This window comes from Leptodactylus fuscus, chromosome 1 (genome assembly GCF_031893055.1).
Source record: "Leptodactylus fuscus isolate aLepFus1 chromosome 1, aLepFus1.hap2, whole genome shotgun sequence".
Classification (NCBI taxonomy): domain Eukaryota; kingdom Metazoa; phylum Chordata; class Amphibia; order Anura; family Leptodactylidae; genus Leptodactylus; species Leptodactylus fuscus.
In genome coordinates, this window is record NC_134265.1 from 64760376 (window position 1) to 64781555 (window position 21180).

General features: G+C 39.6%; 1 protein-coding gene across 1 annotated transcript in view; it reads right to left on the reverse strand.

The window, feature by feature from the left end:
* Positions 1-21180, reverse strand: part of ARB2A (ARB2 cotranscriptional regulator A) — a 327942-nt gene that overhangs the window by 167944 nt on the left and 138818 nt on the right. Inside the window, exon 8 of the mRNA XM_075271945.1 lies at positions 3551-3670. Coding sequence (XP_075128046.1) covers positions 3551-3670 — 120 coding nt within the window. The remainder of the gene's footprint in view (positions 1-3550; positions 3671-21180) is intronic.

Sequence of the window (21180 nt, forward strand, 5' to 3'; positions counted from 1 at the left end):
ATCAGTGTCCTTTAATGTCAGTTTTTTTTAAATTTTATTGTAAATTTTGCTAAGGCCCCACGTAGAAAGCCACAGACGAAAAACACGTATTTCCGCAGCAGTTGTCCTCTGTGGACTTTCGATCTCTATTAAGGAAACGGCCAGTATTTCCATAAGTATAATTGACATGCAATGTTTTTTGAAATCAGAGCATTTTTGCTGCGGTTTTCATTCTGCAATGTGTGGATGAGATTAGCCAGAATTCCATCCACATTTCAGGTACTGTAATACCCAGTGTTTTCGCACGTTGGCTCCTTGGCCTAAAAATTGTTTTTCTAACGCCTGATGGTTTACAGGCCTAAAAATAGATTTCCTTCTAATTTTTATCCTTTAAAAATTGGTTGTTCTGCTTCTCTCCCTCAGCTACAGGTTACTACTACAGCTGCATGTGAACAGTGACACAGTCCCTGCATTCTGCAATGTAAAACTGCAGTCTCATGAGCACATCCCCAATATTACTAGACAGGTTATCACATAGCATATAAACATACGACAGGACAGACATTGGAAATATAATCATGGCGACAGTGCGGTAACAAATATTAGTGAATATCTTCATTTTCTTCTCCTTCCAGCTTGGTTCGCTTATTCCGGTAACCACGGGCTCTCAGTATACCGCTCTGATGCCAAGCACTAACCCTTCGTCTCTGATTCAATTTCGGCACTCGCTACAATATTCTGTGATGTTACAGTCTAGGTTATGCCAACAATCTGTACAGAATGTCAGCATCTGGAGCGCAGCTCCTCTATGGACAACTGTCCATTCTTCTAATGATTAAACAGAAGAAAAAAATCTCGAGAAGAAAAAAGCAAATTGAAACAATTTTGTTGCCGAGGTTTGGAGCAATGGGGAGAAGCCTACGGTAATACTCCACATCCCGAAACTAAACAACAATTAAATAACATAATAAAGTTGGGTAAGAAAAATAAAGTTGATTCAGCGAGAAATATGGTTGAAAGAGATAAGATATGTATTCTCCCCGCAGTTTAAGAGAATAATACTTGCTGCAGGTTAAAGATAATTGCTTAGTGGCACCAAATACTCCAGCAGTCTCGCCTGTCCTGTCTCTTTGTTATCAGCTGTCCATATCCAGAATACCATTATTACTAAAGACTTCAATGTCAGCGGTAATATCCTGCAAACATTTCCTTGTATAGAATTATATCACATAGGACATGCATCAAAAAGATATTAATAGCATTGCTTTACTATTATGTGGCTGGTTTATTGTTGGTTTACTGCCGTCCTCGCCACTGAGCAGGAGGGAGTCTGATACCGCTCGCTCCACCTGACCGACTACCTTGGGGTTTCCACCACTCTGCATGTATTCACCGATGAAGACTGCAATAACACTCATTCAATCTACTTCTTGCTCCTAATGTACCTGATAAAGCACAGGAGTATATGTTTTGTTTTTTTATGGAGAAGGGGCTAGCATAGATGTAGATGTTTAACTTGAATCTCATAACTTACTACAGCTAGATATCATATAATAGAAAATAGGAAAAGTCAGGTTAATTTTTAATGTAATGTTTAGTCCTTCACGTTAAGGCTGCAGCACAGATCACCAGCTACAAAAGGACAGAAATTCAATGTACCCCATTATAATCAATGGGTCCCCTCAAGCTCCATTGCAGAAGAATGGAAACTCAGATGCAGATGTGAACTTAAGTGTCAATTAAACTTTTCTACATCCCCTTATCGATATTACACATTCAATTAATTTTCTGGAGGGGTCGGATAGCACCGGGTTCTCTGTCTTGTCTGATCGGTTTCCAATAAACACTCAATTCAGGGCGGGTTCACACCTGCGCCCGGTATACGCTTTAACCAATCCGGCGGGTTTCTGTCTTCTGCCACGAGAAACTGGACATGGGGTGGAAAAATGGTGGTCAGTTTTCAAATCCATTCACTTGAATGGGTTTGCAAAGTGACCGACCGTGTGCGTCCTCTGCCTGTCCACGGCAAAACTGTTTTTTTGGTTTTTTTTTAACTGGGCATGCAGGACTTTGTGTCCGGTTAAAAAAAACCGTTTCGCTACAGAGAGGCAGAAGACGCACACGGGCGGTCACTTTGCAAACCAATTCAAGTGAATGGGTTTGAAGACTGACTGCCGGATTTCCGTCCCCTGTTCAGTTTCTCAGAAACCCGCCGGACTGGCTAAAGTGGAGACCGGGCGCAGGTGCGAGCCCGCCCTTACTTGTCTCTTCACAGTTTTGTCCTACGTCAGAAACTGCAGCCGCACCTCCATCCTCCTCGTCTTCTACTTAGTTTATTTAAGAAGAATCTTTTTTGTGACTGAGTAAGCTCCAGACTAGACAGTCTACTCTTAGAGAAAGATAGACTACAGCCAGCAAGCAGGCAATGAAGCTGCCACATTCCAAGATAAATTACAAAGTTTCATATATTTATATATACTACTGATTTGAAGCCATTACAAAGTTAGTCACCTTAAGGCAAGGGTGGTTTTCCAGTTTTTCTTTTGTAATTGCGCAATTCTTTTTTTTTTTTATTTACAAACTCATCATGCAGGACACACTACCTTTATTCTATGGGTCAGTATGATCATGGCAAGACCAAATTAATACTGTTTTTGTTAAGTTTCACCAAATTTAAAAAAATCTAATTTTTTTTTTTTTTTTTAATCACCATACCATTTTATATTTCTGTGTACAGAACTGTGCTTTTTTGTGGGACAAGCTCTAGTTTCTAATGAAACCATTTTGGGAAATGAGCAAAGTATAGTGCTCAACTATATCAGGCTCTCCCACAGAGAATGAATGGAGTGGCAGTGTGCATGCTTGGTCTGTTCTGCTGCTCCATCAGGATTGGAGAGACAAAGCCTCGTTCTTGGGATTGCCATAGTTGTGAAGTTATCCCCTATCCTATTAGTAACTTTAACCAACAGAAATGAACCTGTATTTCTATAATGTCAAATGTATTACTATAAGTAACCACATAACAAAGTCAATGTATATGAAGAGGCAGTGGTAAAATATAGGCCAAGCCAGTTCTATTGCTTACAGGTGGCCATAGCCAGTGACTAAACTAAAAGAAGAACAACATTTATTATACAACAATAGATCCACATCTGAATGCAGTGCATACAATAAACTATATGCATTCAACATGTGCATATCGGCTGAAAAACAGCTTAAGGATCAACACAGGGCAATGTCTGCATGCAGTCTGTATGTTCTCAGGATATCCAAGATCTGTCTTTGGCTACACTTTCCTTCCACCTTACAAAACCATACCGATAGGTTAATCTGGAATTATACAGTATACAGGACAGGAACCAATGGGCGTGATATACAGAGCTATATAATATGGTGTAACTATAAATTCTCTAAGTATAATAATAATGTCATTGATCTCAAGGAACAAGTTCTAACATATGATATATTACAACCTATGAATAAATGAATGCGTCATATGTGCAAAATGTTATTACCTCTTAAAACAAACAAAAAAATCTCTATATATTCAGATTATAAAGTTAGATCTTACCAGCTCCACAAAAGCAAGTCCGCCATAGCTGTGCGCGACAAAAAACACATTTTCAGCAGGTGCTTTAGAAATGAAGTTGTCCCATACATACAATGCATGCTCCTCAGGACTGCCATTCTCCTGCAAAAAATAAAATGAAAAACAGTTACGCCATACCAATGTAAAGCATATAACATCATGTGTCTTAGAAGCAGGTATGCAACTGTGTACATAGTGTAGTAATGGCTACATGTCAGGGGCTTAGACTTTAAGGAAAGAGCTCTCTATGCATAAGCTTCAACGACTTTTGCAAGTGAAGCTCAGAAACAGGGATGATCCCCCAAAATAGATTTAAAAAAACTTTTCAGGGCAGAAAATCTGAGCACGGTGACTACAAATGTGGTCCATATAGGTTGTTTGTGCACAGCTCAAATGTACAATATGAATTGGAGTTCTATGACGGATGAGAGCAACGGACATTACTAAAGATAATATGAACATATCCAATTATATGGATTCATGAAGAAAAAAAAAAAAAGTCTAAAAAAATTATATAGGGCCAAGAAGAGATCCTTGGATCCATATCTAGATGCATCTGACATGGCATAAAACAAACTACCCTACTATAATACTACTACTGTGTTACCATGATAGCTCAAAAATAATCTGGAACTGAACACGCAAGGGTATAAGCAAGGAAGATTACATTTACAACTAACGTATTGCTTCGATATTCCCAGCTACTGAAAAACAACCTCCTCAACAGAAAATACTTTATTTCAGGCAAATGATCGGCGAAAGTTTTTTCATCCCCATGAATCATGAACAATCCCGCTTTACCAAAGCAGAGTAGCATCTCGAAGACCTATTTATTACTAGGTCTTTGGGGAGAACGAAATAACATGGCTTCCTGTATAAATAACATATTCGGAATCAAATATTTGCAAGCAAAGTCTAAAGACAGTCACATTTTACACTAGAAAAAAAAGAAAGTTATTAACTACAATATTCGATAATTCTTAAATGTTTATATGTTTCCTTTAAAAGGTTGTAAAATATGCAAGAAGTTATTACATCGCTGACATTACTGCACCTAGATTAGCGGTGAGAATATATTATTATGTTCTGCTGCCTCTAAAGGACAACCATTGGAATTTACTAAGGCAATATTACAGTCATTAATTGTTAAATACCAAGTTAAAGTAATGCAAGAGACAAAGCCTTATCGAGCGGTGCAGATTCTAACATCTAGGCACTCCAAGGTCTGCATTTATGATGGACTACCTGCGCTGATAACACATGGAATTATCTAAACAACATTTGCATATTTGTGTAATTATTTCCTAAGGTTAATTAGCTGCTGCAAAGCAGTTCGCCCTTTGAGACTGCTTGCCGTGACAGGTTCACATACTTCCTGTACTGCTGCCAAATGTGACAGATTCTCCTCTGCAGACCGGATGCAGGAAACTTTGAGAAGGGATAACCGTAGGAATTGTCTCTTAAAAAGTCAGATGCTAGCGAGGGGAAGGAAGGAAGAAGCCGCTGCAGTGTTTAGGCAGGCGGATGACAATGGCTTTTTATTTGTCTTCATTTACTCCCCCCACCCCACCCCACCGAGATGACTTTAAGAATACATAATGGATTGATGGAATTTTTCAGGAATTTGGGATATGTCTAATTTGGCTTAAGTGCACCTATATAGTTTATACATGTATACCTACATCCAGGGGCATCACTATAGGGCAGTGATGGCGAACCTTTTAGAGACCGAGTGCCCAAACTGCAACCCAAAACCCACTAAATTATCACAAAGTGCCAACACAGCAATTTAACCTTAATATTGTGCGGATCCACAATTGTGGACAGTTACGGACCCGCAAAATATGGTCGCGTGAATGGGGCTTTACAGAGCTTTCACTTATACAAACAACTTTGTATTGCTTTTGGTATACGTTTGAACAATTAATGTTCACTATTTACATAGTACAGATCTGTTTTATAGTGACTGTGCAATCTTCTCCACAGTGGCCCCCACACAGTACAATTTGCTCCACAGTGGCGTCCAAACAATATAATCTGTTCCAAAGATGAGTGCCCAGAGAGAGGGCACATAGGTTCACCATGACAGCTATAGGGGGTGCAGAGGTAGCAATTACTACCAGGCCCTGAAGCTCAGGGAGCATAAAGGCCTCTGGACAAATGAAGAAGATACCAGTGTTATAGATATCATATGGTTACTGAGGGCTACTTTACAGATTTTGCACTGGGGCCCAGGAGCTTTAAGAGACATATCTCTCTCTCTCTATATCTATCTCTCTCTCTATCTATATATCTATCTGAACTCAAGGTTTGATTAGCAATGCCTGGATAAATAAATTCCACATAAATGATGACTGGTTGGCTTGTAACACACATATTTCTTCTTTCTGATGTCACATACAGAAAATTTGCAGACCAGAAACCAAACATGGAGTGAACCTGGCAGAGGATTCCAGAAAAAAAAAAATCTTGAAAAGATACTTTAAAAAACAGTCAACACACAAAAAAAAATGTGATAGCTGCTTGCTTTCAGATTCTAGTAAGTGGGAATAACAGAACCAGAGAGGTGGAACGACAACCATTGTGCCAACTTTTGATTCTCATTGGCAAAACTCCCACCGTGCACGGGGAACAAATGTTTACTGATGCAGAATACTGTATCCACGTCAGATCTGTTGTGAGTCGGTGGCTGCCCATCCAAATCCAGGCATCTGATAGTAAACACAAGTGTGTACACAGCTGCATCCACCCTTCCCCTTGTCCACATTTCTAGTAATTACATCAATAGAACAGCCATTGCTTGGAGATCAATGTGGTTAACCTAACGATTGCATTATACTATGGAACATTAGCCGGCATTGAGCCGCTTATCATTACATTTAATTACACATTGCTGACACCTCCATCTCTTAAATTAGAATAAGACAATACCACCCCCCAAACAATGAGTTTATCAAAGGGGAGTTTTTACTGTTTTCTCTGTTTTTGCTAAAGCTACGTTCACATCTGAGCTGTAGTATATGTTTTTGAAGGATACATTAAAAAAATGATATCAGAAAAAATATAGATCCAGTGCGTTCCGTCATGGTTCCGTTTCTTTAAAAGGAGTAATAAGTCCTGTTGGTTCAGCTTTTTTCTCCATCAAAAAAGGGAATTGTGATGGGACACACAGAAATGGATCACAATTGAGCAGTTTACACACTCATTGAAGTCAATGGAGGCTTATTAGGATCTGTGTTTTTTCAACAGAACAGAAAAACGGATTCCAAAATGTAGATGTGAAACCTGAAAAAAACTAAAGTAGTAATAATAATAATAATAATAATAATAATAATATTAGATATCAGAAATAGACTCTGTAACCATTAAAGATTTCTCCCTTAGAATAGCCATGTCTTGTAATATACAATCCATTCCCATGGCGCCCACTTTACGCTCTATAGCAGTGCCCAGGCTTTGATACTATGCGGTCCTCACATAGCTAGGATGTGGCAAACAGATTTTGAAAGGCCATAGCTACATAATCCTGTGATTTTAATGTGATTCACACCAAATACTGCCACATATCTCACACAATATACAGGGGAGAATTTCAGGTACATAACTATGCCTTTGGCATAGGGTGCAGAGACTGCTGTAAAACAGGACTGAGGACCCAAAAGTAAAATTTTATTTCTTTAATTTTATTGCAATGCTCAAGCTTATAAAAAGGGATCGATTTTAGGGAAGTACCATTTAAACACTCATCCATATATACTTGACAACGCCATTCCTGGGCACCCATTCATCTTACTTACAGTCTTTTCCAGAGCAATCCGTGTCTCAAGAAGATCTAACTATATTAGACCAAATTGTTACCAGACTACATATTTTGGATATGTAGTGCTGGGTATATATCAATGATTGAGGACAGTGAGAAACCCTACTTGGGTGCCATATCTTCAATGGGGTGACAGGCACCTCTATTTTACTATTTAAACAACACCCTTATCGACAAGCCCAGGTGCACCAAAGTTAAACTTGCACATGGGTTCACATCTACGTTCACATATCTGTTTTCCTTTTTTGAAAAAATAAATATGACGTCAGTGCCAGATCCTTTATATGGCTGACACCGATGGTGCCCATTGATTATAATGAGGTCCACCAGGTTTCAAAATCCACTTTAGGCTAAGGCTCCACGATGCGGAAACGCAGCTTCTTTTTGTTGCAGATTTTGCTGCGTTTTTTCGAGCCAAAGCCAGCAGTGGATTGAACAGGAGGGAGAAGTACAAGAAGATTCCTATATATTCCCCATTCCTTATGTAGCCATTTTTGGCTTTGCCTCAAAAAACTGCAACAAAATCCACAACAAAACAAAGCTGAGTTTTCCGCAATGTGGGCCTTACGCCTTAAAGTCTAGATGGGGATTGGCCATATTATTTAGATATACTGCATTTATCTAGTGGACTTCATTTATCTTTCCGCAGTTAGACTGGATGAATGTGTCTCATGTTATTATCTGGAGCGTAGGAGAGATATAACTTGAGATGTCACATCACTAGAAACATGCCTCAACCATTTCAAAGCCGAGCTGCACAAAAGACACCTATCACAGAACAATGGGTTTAGGGAGAGTGAATTCTTGTGCAGTAGAAAGATTATCAAGACCAGACTGTCACTCGGTGACCTTGCTGGCGTCTAGTTAATCTGACAATATTTCGGAGTGCATTGTTTCAAATCAATAACTAATTAACAAAAGTACAAAAGGAGTTGCACTCTCTTTCCGAGGTCTCTTGTTAAAATGGCTCCTGGACACATTTGGGCAGAAAGGTCACACTTATGACATCTTCACAAGTCTTTCAACATCTTTTCACTGTCAGATTACATTACTTTTAGAAATTAATTGTCATAACTTAAAACACAAACCTATTTGTTACAGCCGGCTGTCATAATGACATGGTGAATAGGTGTTTTGATAGAAGCCTCTACTTCCAGTACTCGATCATATCTTAATTTTTGCACTTGACCTAGCTGGAAGATTGGGAGCATTCTTTGTGCTTTGGAAGCGCCGGTCAAACCTTGGGGACCCGCACTAGGTTTAGCTACTGAGGCATAATTAAGGGGAATTCCACAGACACCCGTAGAAAATGAGCATGGTAAAAGAAGTAGAACACTTACATTTTTCTAGGTGTTAGGCGAAATGGAATTTTGATATGAATTCATCATTTGTAAAGACTGTCATTAAGGACATAAAAAATGACTGCCAGCATTGGGATATTTTATCCAAGACGGCTTAAGACCACAAAGATGACATCTGATAAATAATGGACCGAGCTCCATGAATATATGATATGAAAGGAGACAATCACCAAGGTTTTCTCGTCTTTACTTACCATGAGGAGCGGTGCTAAGCAATATACTAAAACGCTGAACACTGAGGACAGCTATAGGCAATGTGAAAACATAATACAACAATGCCATTAGAATAATAAATACTAATAATAACTAAGGATATTATGGTTTACTCTAAAAAAAAAAAAAAAAAAAAAAAAAAAAAAAAAAAAGAAATTATTAGAATTAAATAATAGTCTAAACAATCCTGGAAAAAAACTTGCCACGAACTATAATAAAACTACATACAAAAAATATTAGGATTAATAAAATATTGATAATGCATTTGTAGAGTATTTGTGGAAAGTGCAAATGGTCATAAACCTTGGAGATTTCTAACAGATTTGACACTCACTTTACTATTATATTACATGTATTGTATAGTTTCTATGCTCTCTATGGACCTGGAGACTAAAGCTGGAAAATACATTCAGTCTATCCCGAACTGCCCATACACATGCACACTTGGCTTGACCAAGTGTGCATGTGTTCTAAATAAAGAGAAGGAGTAAGCTGCTCCCAGACAACTTTAGCAAGGACTTAACATTTGTCATTGGGATAAAGTCAAGATATTCCCATACACATAAGATGGATCACATTTCCTACTTAAATCAGCCCTACTTTAGATGGGTTTTTTTGGCTCTATACCTGCATACATGTGATAATGGGGTTTGTCAGAGTTTGTGGCAGTTATGATATCAAGAATAGTGTAGGTTTTGGCACAATTACATTAAATAAGGATAACAGTAAGGAAAACAGATGTCACCAATTTACATATTTTTTCCCATAAAAACCCCCTAGGGGAGTGAAAATGGCTTTGTAAGTCTCCATATGCCTGTGAAGGTGCTCGCTCCTTAAGGAATGATTATCACCAATTTTCTAAGCAGCTTCCACACTTAAATTCACCAATACATGTGTATGTAACTTAAACCTGAAATCCTGATGCACGACAATAAATTCAATCTACAGTTAATCTCTATCTGCTGGTATCCATTCACAAACAGGTAGAGCTGAGGTATCTTGGCTCTATTGTAAATACACGTCAATGCACTAATGTGAGCAGAACCTAAAACTACTGTAAAATGGTTATCTCCAGGAAGATCAGCTGTATGAATATCAAATACATAAAACCATGTGTACACAGACCATGACCAATTTCAGCAAATTTCAGTGAGACTGGCTGATCACCTAATGTCTATGGGGGAGCCAAGACTTACCCCCAAAAGGCATGTAACGGGAAAGAAAGTTTGGGCTGTTGGATTTGAACTTTCCCAATACTTAGTAACACAGAGATAGACAGGTGCCAGAGATATCAGTCAGAACATATATACACTTGGGGGGCAAAGACCCCACCTGCATTATAGGAGAAGGGATCGATGTTGCCTCTAAGGCTAAGGCCACACGTTGCAAAAATGCAGCTAACACAGGGTTAAAAAAACACACCTAAAATGCTTGGGTATTTCACTGCTTTGCTGCTGCGTTTTTCATTTTCACATTTTGCGCAGATAAAATTAACATGCTGGTTATTTTTATTTCTTTGTTTTTTCCAAAAAGTGTATGTTTGTGAGGTGCAGCATTTCCGCAGCATCCCCCCCCCCCCCCCCTCCAATATATAGATTACACAGAATCTCATTCACTTTGCTGGCACAGAAAAAATGCAGTGTTATTTTTCTGCTGCATTTCCACAATACTCAAAAAACACTGCGTTTCCATAACGTGTGGCCTTAGGCCCCTTGCAGATGACCATGTGCGAGTTCAGTGTGCCATCTAGGTATTTCCCGAACAGCACACTGACCCATTCATTTCTATCGGACCACATATATTACACGGATCAGTGTGCGGGCCAACAGTCCAAGCCGTAAAGTTCAGGACAGGTCCTATTCCTGTCCGGTTTTTCCGTGGCTCCTTGTCATTACATGAATGGGTCTTCAAAAGCACGGCTGGGGCTGACATACGTGTGCCGTTCAATCACAGCTAGTGGCCAGCCCACGGTCATCTGCAAGACTAAAATCGGGCCTTAGACTAAAATGTCTGATTAGATCTGCTTAGATTACGCTGATACCATATATTCCAAGCCATCTTGTCTATTAGCAGCTAGGCTCCAGACAACCCTAAACATGGAGTCAAGTGCTAGTATAAAATAACATACATCCATATATTTTTCCCAAATCTGCACAGCAACATTAAAAATAAACTTCAGTTATAAATAGGATATTTCCATTGTTTTCCAGTTGAACTGACAGCAGAAATGCCAATTATTTCTATGGGGCTTGCACTGTATACATTGTTTTAATTATTGATTATTCATCCCTGTAAGTTACATAGAAATACGGGCAATAATATGGTATAGACGCGGGCTAGATATGCAAAGCTAGACAAAAACCAAAGAAAAAGTCACAATATTTGTTTACTTAAATGTACACTGAGGGACTCGGAAGACGACAAACGCCCTCGAACATGTAAAAGTAGTACACAAAAAGTTCTGTGGACGTTCCGAGGGGTTTATTATTATGTACCTAGACAGCGGTGTGACATGCGCCGAAGATGAATCCAATTTACAGGGAGCATTCACTAAAACTATGAATATGTCAGGAAAAGAAACATTCCCCTCGATGAATTTTCTTATATTTATCTAATAAATGTCATAGTTGTCGAAAGAAAAAAAAAACAAAAAAAAAAACAGGAAGACTTTATAAATACGGGTAAATAAACTTACAATGTCACAGGAATAAACAAGCAAATGAGAGCAAGCAAGGGATCGGGACGTGGTGGACAACCTGTCAGATATCAAACATCCCATACGACGCTCTCAGATACAGGAAATGGTTTATTTTATTTTAAGAACCTGAATAAAAGAATTTTGATAAACTTATGTGTATACTGTATGTATCAATTATGACAAATAATGGATACCGGCAGAAGGACAATGGTCTTTAATCCTATTATGGCAAGCCTTTTTACCTTAACTACAGAACTTCTCAACCAACAAGTATTCCTGAACGAAAAAAAACCCCAAAAACTTCTATATAAATTCATGGGTACTGCAAGACTCCAGATATTCTATGGGGCCCCCTTATGGTAAGTTAGCATGGGGAGGAATTGCTGTGGATTTTATCTGCAAATTCGGCACTCAACCCACTTGAAGAATTTTCTTAAAAACTTTTTCTTTTATTAGAAAGTAGAAATAAAACAAACCGGGAGGAATGACTTGCGAGGCGTGGGCAACAGCCGTATCGCGCCGGCACAGGCACTTTCTCAAGCCAAGTATGTGCCTGTTCTTCTTCCTTCAACTATTCTATATAATGTTTGTTTTGGCCACATATTCTAGACAGGTAAACTGAACTCGCATTATAGTGATCTATTATGCTTTGAGTGCCAGCCCAACTGATAACTTCGAGATCAGACAGACCAACTTTAAAGGGGTTCTAACATTGGGAAAAGTCATTTTTAGCTAAGCACATACATGCATAGCCTTTAGAAATGCTATTCCACACCTACCTTTAGAATGTAAACTGTCCCAGTGGTTTTTAAATGAGCCCGCTTTTATTCATATGCTAATGAGCTTCCAGCCAGCACAGGAAGTTCCCAGCAGCACTCGGGCCTGCTATTATCTCCTATGTGTGTGTATGCAAACAGGAAGCAGGAAGTCATCAGCAGCAGCCTGTGCTGTATACAAACGTAGGAAAGAATAGCACAGAGGGTGCACGATAAGACTTCCGGGATGCACCGAGAGGCTAATTAGCAAATGAATAAAAACGGACTCATTCAAAAACCACTGAGGCAATTTACATACAAAAGGTAGGTGTGGAATAGCTTTTCTAAAGGCTATGTAAGAATGTGATTAGTTAAAAATCACTTTTCCCAATGATAGAGCCCCTTTGAGTTTGACATTAAGTAGATTTAGGCTAAGGACCCACAACCAGGTGTGGAGTGACTAAGTTTATATTTCCCTTTCCTTTTGTGGCCACTCTTGGGTTTGGCTCAAAAAACTGCAGTTAAAATTGCTTAAAAGTGCTTACTTAAGAATGAAATGAATGACTGAGGGCCATGTATACACCCTGCCATTATAGTACAGCGCTCAGACCTGGTTCACTTCTCCGTTCGGTATTCTGCTTGGGGAGTCCGCATAGGGACCCCTTGAACGGAATACCGAACACATTTACAAGCGGTGACTAGACTATATTGGGGTCCATATGTTTTCAGAGCGGAACATGCAGATAGAAAAATACTTCATGAACCACTTTCCTGTCCACATGACTCGTGCAGACACTGCGTGGAAAGCACATAGACCCCATTATAGTCTATGGGGTCCGTGTGCTTTCACTGCTCATTGCTTGTCAATGCTTTCGGTATTCCGTTCAGGGAGTCTGCATGGGGAATACTGAACGCAGATGAGAACCAGGCCCTAGCTGTTTCAGTCAGGCCTATAGGCTTCTAATGGAGCAGTAGTGCACATGCAGTGATATTGCGGGTCAAAGTGTTGAGGCCACCAACAAATAGACTTCTATCACGTTTGTCCTTCATAGAACCAACACTTTAATGAGAGACCAAAAACAAAATTTAGACAGACAAGATCCTAGAGTGGCCAACTAATAAAACCGCAATATAAAGTGGACAAAAAGTATATAATGCTCTCATATACAATATAACATTGCAAGAAAGGAGATCCATCCACAACACTAGTCCCATGTCTATAGAATACTGGCAAACAAACAATCATTAGAACATCCAATATTTTTGCAAAAACGCAGATAAACCGTGTTACAAAAAGCATAGGATGAGAGTGCCAACATTACAGGCTTGTACCTCTTAAAATCACATTTACATGTATTCTGAAAAATGAAGATTAGGACACACATTATTTATATTCTGAACCAGCTCGATACCTTTATGTGAAGCAACTATTATAAATAGCACCCGTATTCCCAGGTGGCAAACAGTTATCAAGTAAATAGGCTGTCATTGCATGAAAATAATTAACAGTCGCTCGCAAGCCATGTTCTCTTAGGTATTTCCTTGTCTGCATCCAGCAGCAATTTAGTGAGCTTATTCCTGCCATTTCCAGACCGCGCCGCACAATCTTATCTTACAATATCATTTAGTCTAATTAATTTTTTTGTGTCCTAAACAATTGTCCAGTTGATGAATACCGCGGCTACTGTTTCATTTTAAGGAGACGTCTTAGAAGCAAAAGAGGTCTTGTACATCTACTGTCTCAAAGGTGTCTAATGACGCATGGACTGTATGTGCTTGACGGCCAACTAGGCATGCAAGCTTCCATATTACAATGAAGATGTGGTGGGACTAGCAACAACAATGGACCGTGTGCCTTATAGACAGTACAGGTTATACTTCCCAATTAACAGGAACAGATCCATTCTAGTCACCCATGGGAAGAACAGCCGCAAAACCCAGGTACAGTAGGGATCACTACTGGACATACGTTATCTGAAAATAATGTTTATAACCATTAGGCCCAGTTCACATAATCTGCATAAAAAAGCAGTTACCGGGCCTTAGACCTTTTTCATGGCCTGAACCTGTCTAGACTGTGCTTAACTCTACCAGTTTTGTTTTTTTAGTTTTCATTTTCCCACAGCAAAAAAAAAAAGATCCAAATAGCACATGGTTCTATTTTGGTGGAGGGTCCAAGTCTGGCACAAACAGGGAGCAGGAGTGACCCAGAAATACAAGTATTAACTAAAGCAAGAGTTATGGCAGGATCTCTAAGACTTAAAGGCCTATAAAAGGGGTTTCCAGGACTGTACTAGTGACTTTTCAATAGCATAGGTCATCAATATCTGATCAGTGGGGTCCACCACAGATCAGCTGCTGGAAAAGGCTGTGGATCCTGTGAGCGTTGTGGCTTCTTTTTGACTATGATGTCATGTTTAGCAGTCACATTGTATAGCTACAGCTTAGTCCTATTCAAGTGAACGGGGCCTCAGCAGCAATACCAAGAATTCCAAGACCTTCCCCTATGCAATGTACAACACGGTGCTTGGCATTCAGTAAAGAGATCCTGCTAAAAGTCCCTTTAAGACAGATATCATCATCATCTTTCATTAGGAAAAAGGCTCTGGTACACTTGTGACCCCCATATATTACTAAGGCCCCGTTCTCACGGAGTAACGTGCTGCTCATTTAGACACGTAAATGCGTGTCAGAGCGAGGCGCTTCAAAACAGATCCTATTGACTTTAATGGGTGCCGGCTTACGCGCGCTACAAATTGAAATCAATGGGAGGCTTTATAACCCATTGATTTCCGTGTGTAGCGCACGTAAGCTGGCACCCATTGAAGTCAATGGGATCTGTTTTGAAGCGCCTCGCTCTGACACGCATTTACGTGTCTAAATGAGCAGCACGTTACTCCGTGAGAACTCTGACATGTGTTTATGTATCTAAATGAGCGGCGCGTTACTCCATAGGAACGGAGCCTAACAGATTTGGTCGACACTGCTAAGTAAGTGTATGGTGAACCACGACCTTTGATATGAATATCATCAATGGCCAAAGTATAAGTGACAAGCTGATCACTGGCTAAGTTTCATTGGGAAAGAAGGTTGTCAAGATAAAACATTTCCTTTAAGCTAGTCCACTGAGTCAGAGGAAAATAAAAAAGTGCCTTATTGCTTCATGGGTTAAACGGCACCTGTAAAGTCAAAAGATGAAAGGTGGAAAATCTATCCCATCTTAATTGGTCAACTCCCAGAAAATAACTGATTCATAACATGTCCACTTGTGAGGGAATCGGGTGGGAAATGTTCAATTCTCCTTCAGCAGCCTCATAAGGCAGGTAAAGCATTATATGGTGCTCAGTAATATCAAAGGACTGTCTAGATAAGGAGCTAATCCACACAAAATGGTTTATTAGAAGGGGCAACATGGTGGCTCAGTGGTTAGCACTGCAGCCTTGCAGCGCTAGAGTCCTGGGATCGAATCCTGCCAAGGTCAACATCTGCAAGGAGTTTGTATGTTCTTCCCGCGTTTGCATGAATTTCCTCCAATACTCCAAAGACATACTGATAAGGAAAAAAATGTACAAAATCTACAAAAAATTTAAATAAATTAAAACAAAAGTCTATTAGATTTTTGCCTCTAACACACTCACTGAATGGCAGTTTCCTAGAACACAAGGTGCATCACTGTCACCTCTGGGAATTCAATATTTCCATCACCATTTATTTCTTACAACACAATGGTGAGAACAATACAGAAGCCAGCAAAGATCACCAACAACAACAAACCGGTGATTATACTCTTGTGTATGACTACAGAAAATGGTCAGATCTCTGGAGGGCATATCATGGAAACCATCTGAGATAAGCAGATGACCTACACACTCTCTCCATAACAATGGTAGCACACCTAGAGCAAAAGACGCAAGACTTGCCACATCCCCAGCCAACAACATACAGCGTAAAAGGGGATGAACCGTCATTGGGAACAGACTTCATAATGGTTTGTGATATGTATATATGTAATGACACCGAGGCACCACAAACAGCATTTCTAAGGCCACATGGTTCACCGGACACGCTGATGTCCAATAATAGTTCTTTTAAGAAATAAGGGAAAGCTTCATTTCAGAGGTATCTGTCACCAGGAAACACAATATCAAACCAGTGTGTGTTGTAGGGACATTATACTTGGCACCATCATATTCTTCAGATGGCTAATAGACATTTCCTTAACAAAAGCTCTTAAACATGCAAATGAGATAAGTGGATCATGCCAGGACCTCCAAGGGGTCAATCTTCAGGTTTGAGTTGATGCCCCCTTTCTGTCCAACAACTACAATACTGCTTGAATTCTTGCACATACTCCTGGCATAGTCTGGCTCGACCCTTACTCCAGCACATGGCCATTGAACTTGACCCTTATTTGCATGTGTCTAAAGAGGGTGTTTTCCTGGAAATGGGGCATCTATTGGACTATCTAAAGGTAGGTATGTGCTCAGCATAATGTCACCTACGATGTACTTAGGTTCGATATTGAGTTTCCTATTGATACTTATATATGTATATAATAATGTATAATATAATAAAAGTTAGTCTTGCACCTGATAGTTGACCCATGGTGACCCATTATTCCCCAACACTGGATAAAACGATACAATACACATCTTCATTTTTATCTCAAGACATCAGTAATATTCTAACATCATCAAAATTCAACCATCTATTTGTACTAAGGAGGGTTTCCTTTGTGTGTTCATTCCGTATGAAAGCAACCAGATGTTTTTACCATCTGCAGCTTTTTGTGAGAGGAGTTGGTGGTCTCCATCCAGTTTTCATTGGACAGGTGTGCACATAACAAAATCACCACCATAATGTGTACACAGTTTGGCAGTCAGCGGAGATGACAAAAAATGAGATCTGTGGGGAAATGAAACAGCTCCCTCTCTAACAACACAGCAGAATTCAGTGTATATTCCACAATACACGCACAATAAACTTTAATTATTGCTTTCATTTACCCTCTTAAATTTTTTTTTTTTTTTTTGAGAAATAGAACTTTCACGTTGTTTAAATAGTCTTGTAATTTAGGAAATGTAAAAATTATTCCAACCATAAGAAACTACTATCACTTACGTGCTGGATTGGTCCTAACTGCTGGATTGGTGGGGATCCAAGTGTTAGGACCCAGAACAAAGATGCCCACACAAATACGTCACTTAACACCTATCCTATCTAACTCCTTATGAATGGAATACGATGAAGCGGGCCACACTTATGCTACTAATGTCCACAAAACCCGATAATTCTGGTCAAATTGATTGACAATGTTTATGGGGCCTCTATCTCTCCCCTGATGACAGATGTTGGGGGAAAGTATTGGGCCCTTGGATTCCAACATATCTGATTTTCTGTTCTCAGAGCAGATACGCTGTTTCTAGAGGTGTATTGTACCAAGGTACTCTACCCCCCACATTGAAAACGAAAAGGAGATCTCTCATCAGTACAGTTCCTATTGAAAATGGCACAAATGAATAAACACACTTTTTATAGGTTTCCTCTAACTATATACTGATAGGGAATTGAGATTGTGAGGCACAGTGACAAATAATGTCTGTAAAGTGCTATGAAATATGTTGGCGCTATACAAGTAAGAGAAATAAATAATAAATACATGAATGAATGAATGAACAAATAATAAAATAATTAAAAAAACCAGGATGAATTCTTCTAGATACACTTGTTGGATGCTGCAAACATCTTGGAGAACTGAGCACAGATCTTCTGTGGATGTAGGCTGGCTCAAATCTTTCTGTCTCTTCATGAAATGCCAGACAGACTGGATGATGTTGGGATCAGGGTCCATATGATCCCTTTCCCAGACTCCTTATCCAAAGGGTGGTCACATCAAATATTGATGTGATTTAGATTTCTCTTTTGTTGATTCTCTTTGTTTTGTTAATTGGTAAAAATAAACAATTCTTGCATTGTAGCATTATTTCCACACCAACTTAAAATTGTTGAGCAGTACTCCATACATAATGGAGTTCTGTATTAGAGATGAGCGAATGCTATTCAAAACGGCAGTTTCGAATAGCACGCTCCCATAGAAATGAATGGGAGCGGCCGGCGCGCAGGGGATTGAGCGGCCAGATGCGTCCATTTATTCCTATGGGAGCGTGCTAGTCAAAACTGCCGTTTCGAATAGTATTCGCTCATCTCTACTATTCTATCTATTTGGAAAGGGATACAATTTTTTGCCAGCTGTATACAGTGACAAACCATGATGTCTACAGTGATCTCTTCTGAAGAGTCTGTGGTTTGGCTTGTCTGAGCTAATTTGGATATGTTTTCCCATAGAGAACTGTCTGAAAAATAAGTGTCCCTACACTTCAATGAAAAACTATCCCTGATCTAGAAAAGTGGAAAAGACAAGGATATAAAAACAGCTTATCCTAAAGCGTGCATTACATATAATATTCATTTGTGGGTAAAAAGCCGTAAGAACTGCAGGTAAAAGTGTCCATTTTATTCAACTTGTGTATATTTTTGTTGTAAATGTGTGGAAGCACGGGGGAAATGTGGAGAAATGCCTAGTAAATGAAAGGTCAGAGTTGTGATTTCAGTCAGCTTCCCATGGCAAAGAAAAAGAAACTTTATGAGTGGAGTTTATTGCCCAGATTAGCAGAGTTTGGAAAGCAGTGAACGAGAAAATCATTTACATCTCAGAAACGCATCCTGTGGTCAATTACACTGAATCCAACCACAGCCGCATTAGTCTCTGCAAGTACAGCCCAACTCCTCGCAGGGCTGGAAATCAATCAATCTGCTGGGGCGGGCGGGGGGATAATATTAATAGTCACTTCATCCGGTTGTAACAGGAAGGTTAGTGTGGAAATGTGTTTTTTATTTGCTAAACATATATTTTTATTGCTTTTCGTTTCAGCAAACTAGGTTCAAATAATGATTCAATGATCCCTTTTTAGCTTTGCATCCTAAAACCCGAGGTGATAAAGCGGGCCGTTTATTCAAGGCTCAATAACGGTGTCGGAGCTCAGTTTCCCTGATATACTCTTCATACCAGATCAGCTATGAACAGAATTTTTCCCAGTGTTTTTTTTTTTTTTTCCCCATACATCTTTTATGATCCATGACTAGTTATACTGAATATACTTGTATTATACTTAATCCCTATGCTGCCTTAGGGTCTCACAGCACACTGCACTTTATGTGTTTAAGGTTTTTTTTTTTTTACAGATGGTGCGAAAGCGGACTAAAACAAAAAAAAAAACCTGCAAAGTATGAAATAGGGGAAAAAAATATCTGCAGAGAGAGAGAAAGGCGAGCTGGGCAATGAGACAGTATGGAAGGAACAGGTGCAGGTATATGTACATTGTATCTGGGGAAGCATCAGCTCGTGGGGGGTAATGCACTAAACAGCAAAGGTGGAATTAGGCCTTTTGTAAGTGGCTCTCCCAGGTGCATTGAAATGCTGGTGGTATAGATCATTAATCCGCTGTAATTTTGGTTCATTGAATGAATGGCTGAATGGTGCGGCTGTGAAAATATAATTATATTTTGCTTAAGCATATAGCCAGGCCCTGAGATCATTTTGCACTTGCTGCTCATTATAACTGGCTGTCTGTGCTTTGTGCCGAGGTTTCTTTTGTCAAGATTAACAGACGAGCACAGTGTGAAGATGTGGTGAAGTAGTTCAGATGCTTTCAATAGAAGGACTGAAATCTTCTCTATCAGAGGGAGGAGAGCTTCTCTTCAGTCTGGGAGAAGAGACAAATAGTTATGTCAAACAACGAAACCATATAGAGACAGACAAATTGCCCACGGACTTGGCCACGTATATTAATCCTACATACCTCAGGATTAAGCAAGGTAATGCTCGTCCTATAAATGTATAGAATAACGCAAGTTAGAATAAAATAATGACCAGCTCTGCATAAACTGGAGTTCTGGAGTCCTTGAGTCTAATTGGTGAGTTCATTAGGAAATGCGTATTATAAAAGAATAAGCCCAAGTGCCCCACCAGGGACAAGGACAAGATAAAATAGCAAACAGCGCTGCAAAAGTGTCAGCACAATAGTCATAACCAAGAATTGTAATGATAATAATAAAGCGGAAAAATCTGCAAAGTAATGCAAATATAATGGATCACCCAGACAAAGCAGGTACACTATGCAGATGGGACTACACTGGGGATATACTACTATGTAACTTTCCAAAAAAAAAAGGTAATTAAAGGGTGTATATGATAGAGATTAGCATAGAACACAAAAATTGTCCACGTCTCGATAAAACCTTTGTATTTAAAGAGGACCTTTCACCAATTTGGGCACAAGCAGTTTTATATACTGCTGGAAAGCCGACAGTGCGCTGAATTCAGCATACTGTTGGCTTTCCCCATCTGTGCCCCGGGTAAAGAGCTATCGGTACCGGTACCGTAGCGCTTTACAGTCAGAAGGGCGTTCCTGACAGTCAGTCCTTCTCCACAGCAGTGCCGCCTATTGTGCTGTACACACACAGTACAGCGCGAAAGGCACTGCTGTGAAGAAGGACATATCTGACTGGCTGTCATAAACGCCCTTCTGACTGTAAAGAGCTACAGTACCGGGACCTATAGCTCTTTACCCGGGGCTCAGATCGGGAAAGCTGACCGTGTGCTGAATTCAGTGCACTGTCGGCTTTCCAGCAGTATATAGAACTGCCTGTGCCCAAATCGGTGAAAGGTCCTCTTTAAAGGGTTTTGCCATTTAAATTACTGATTC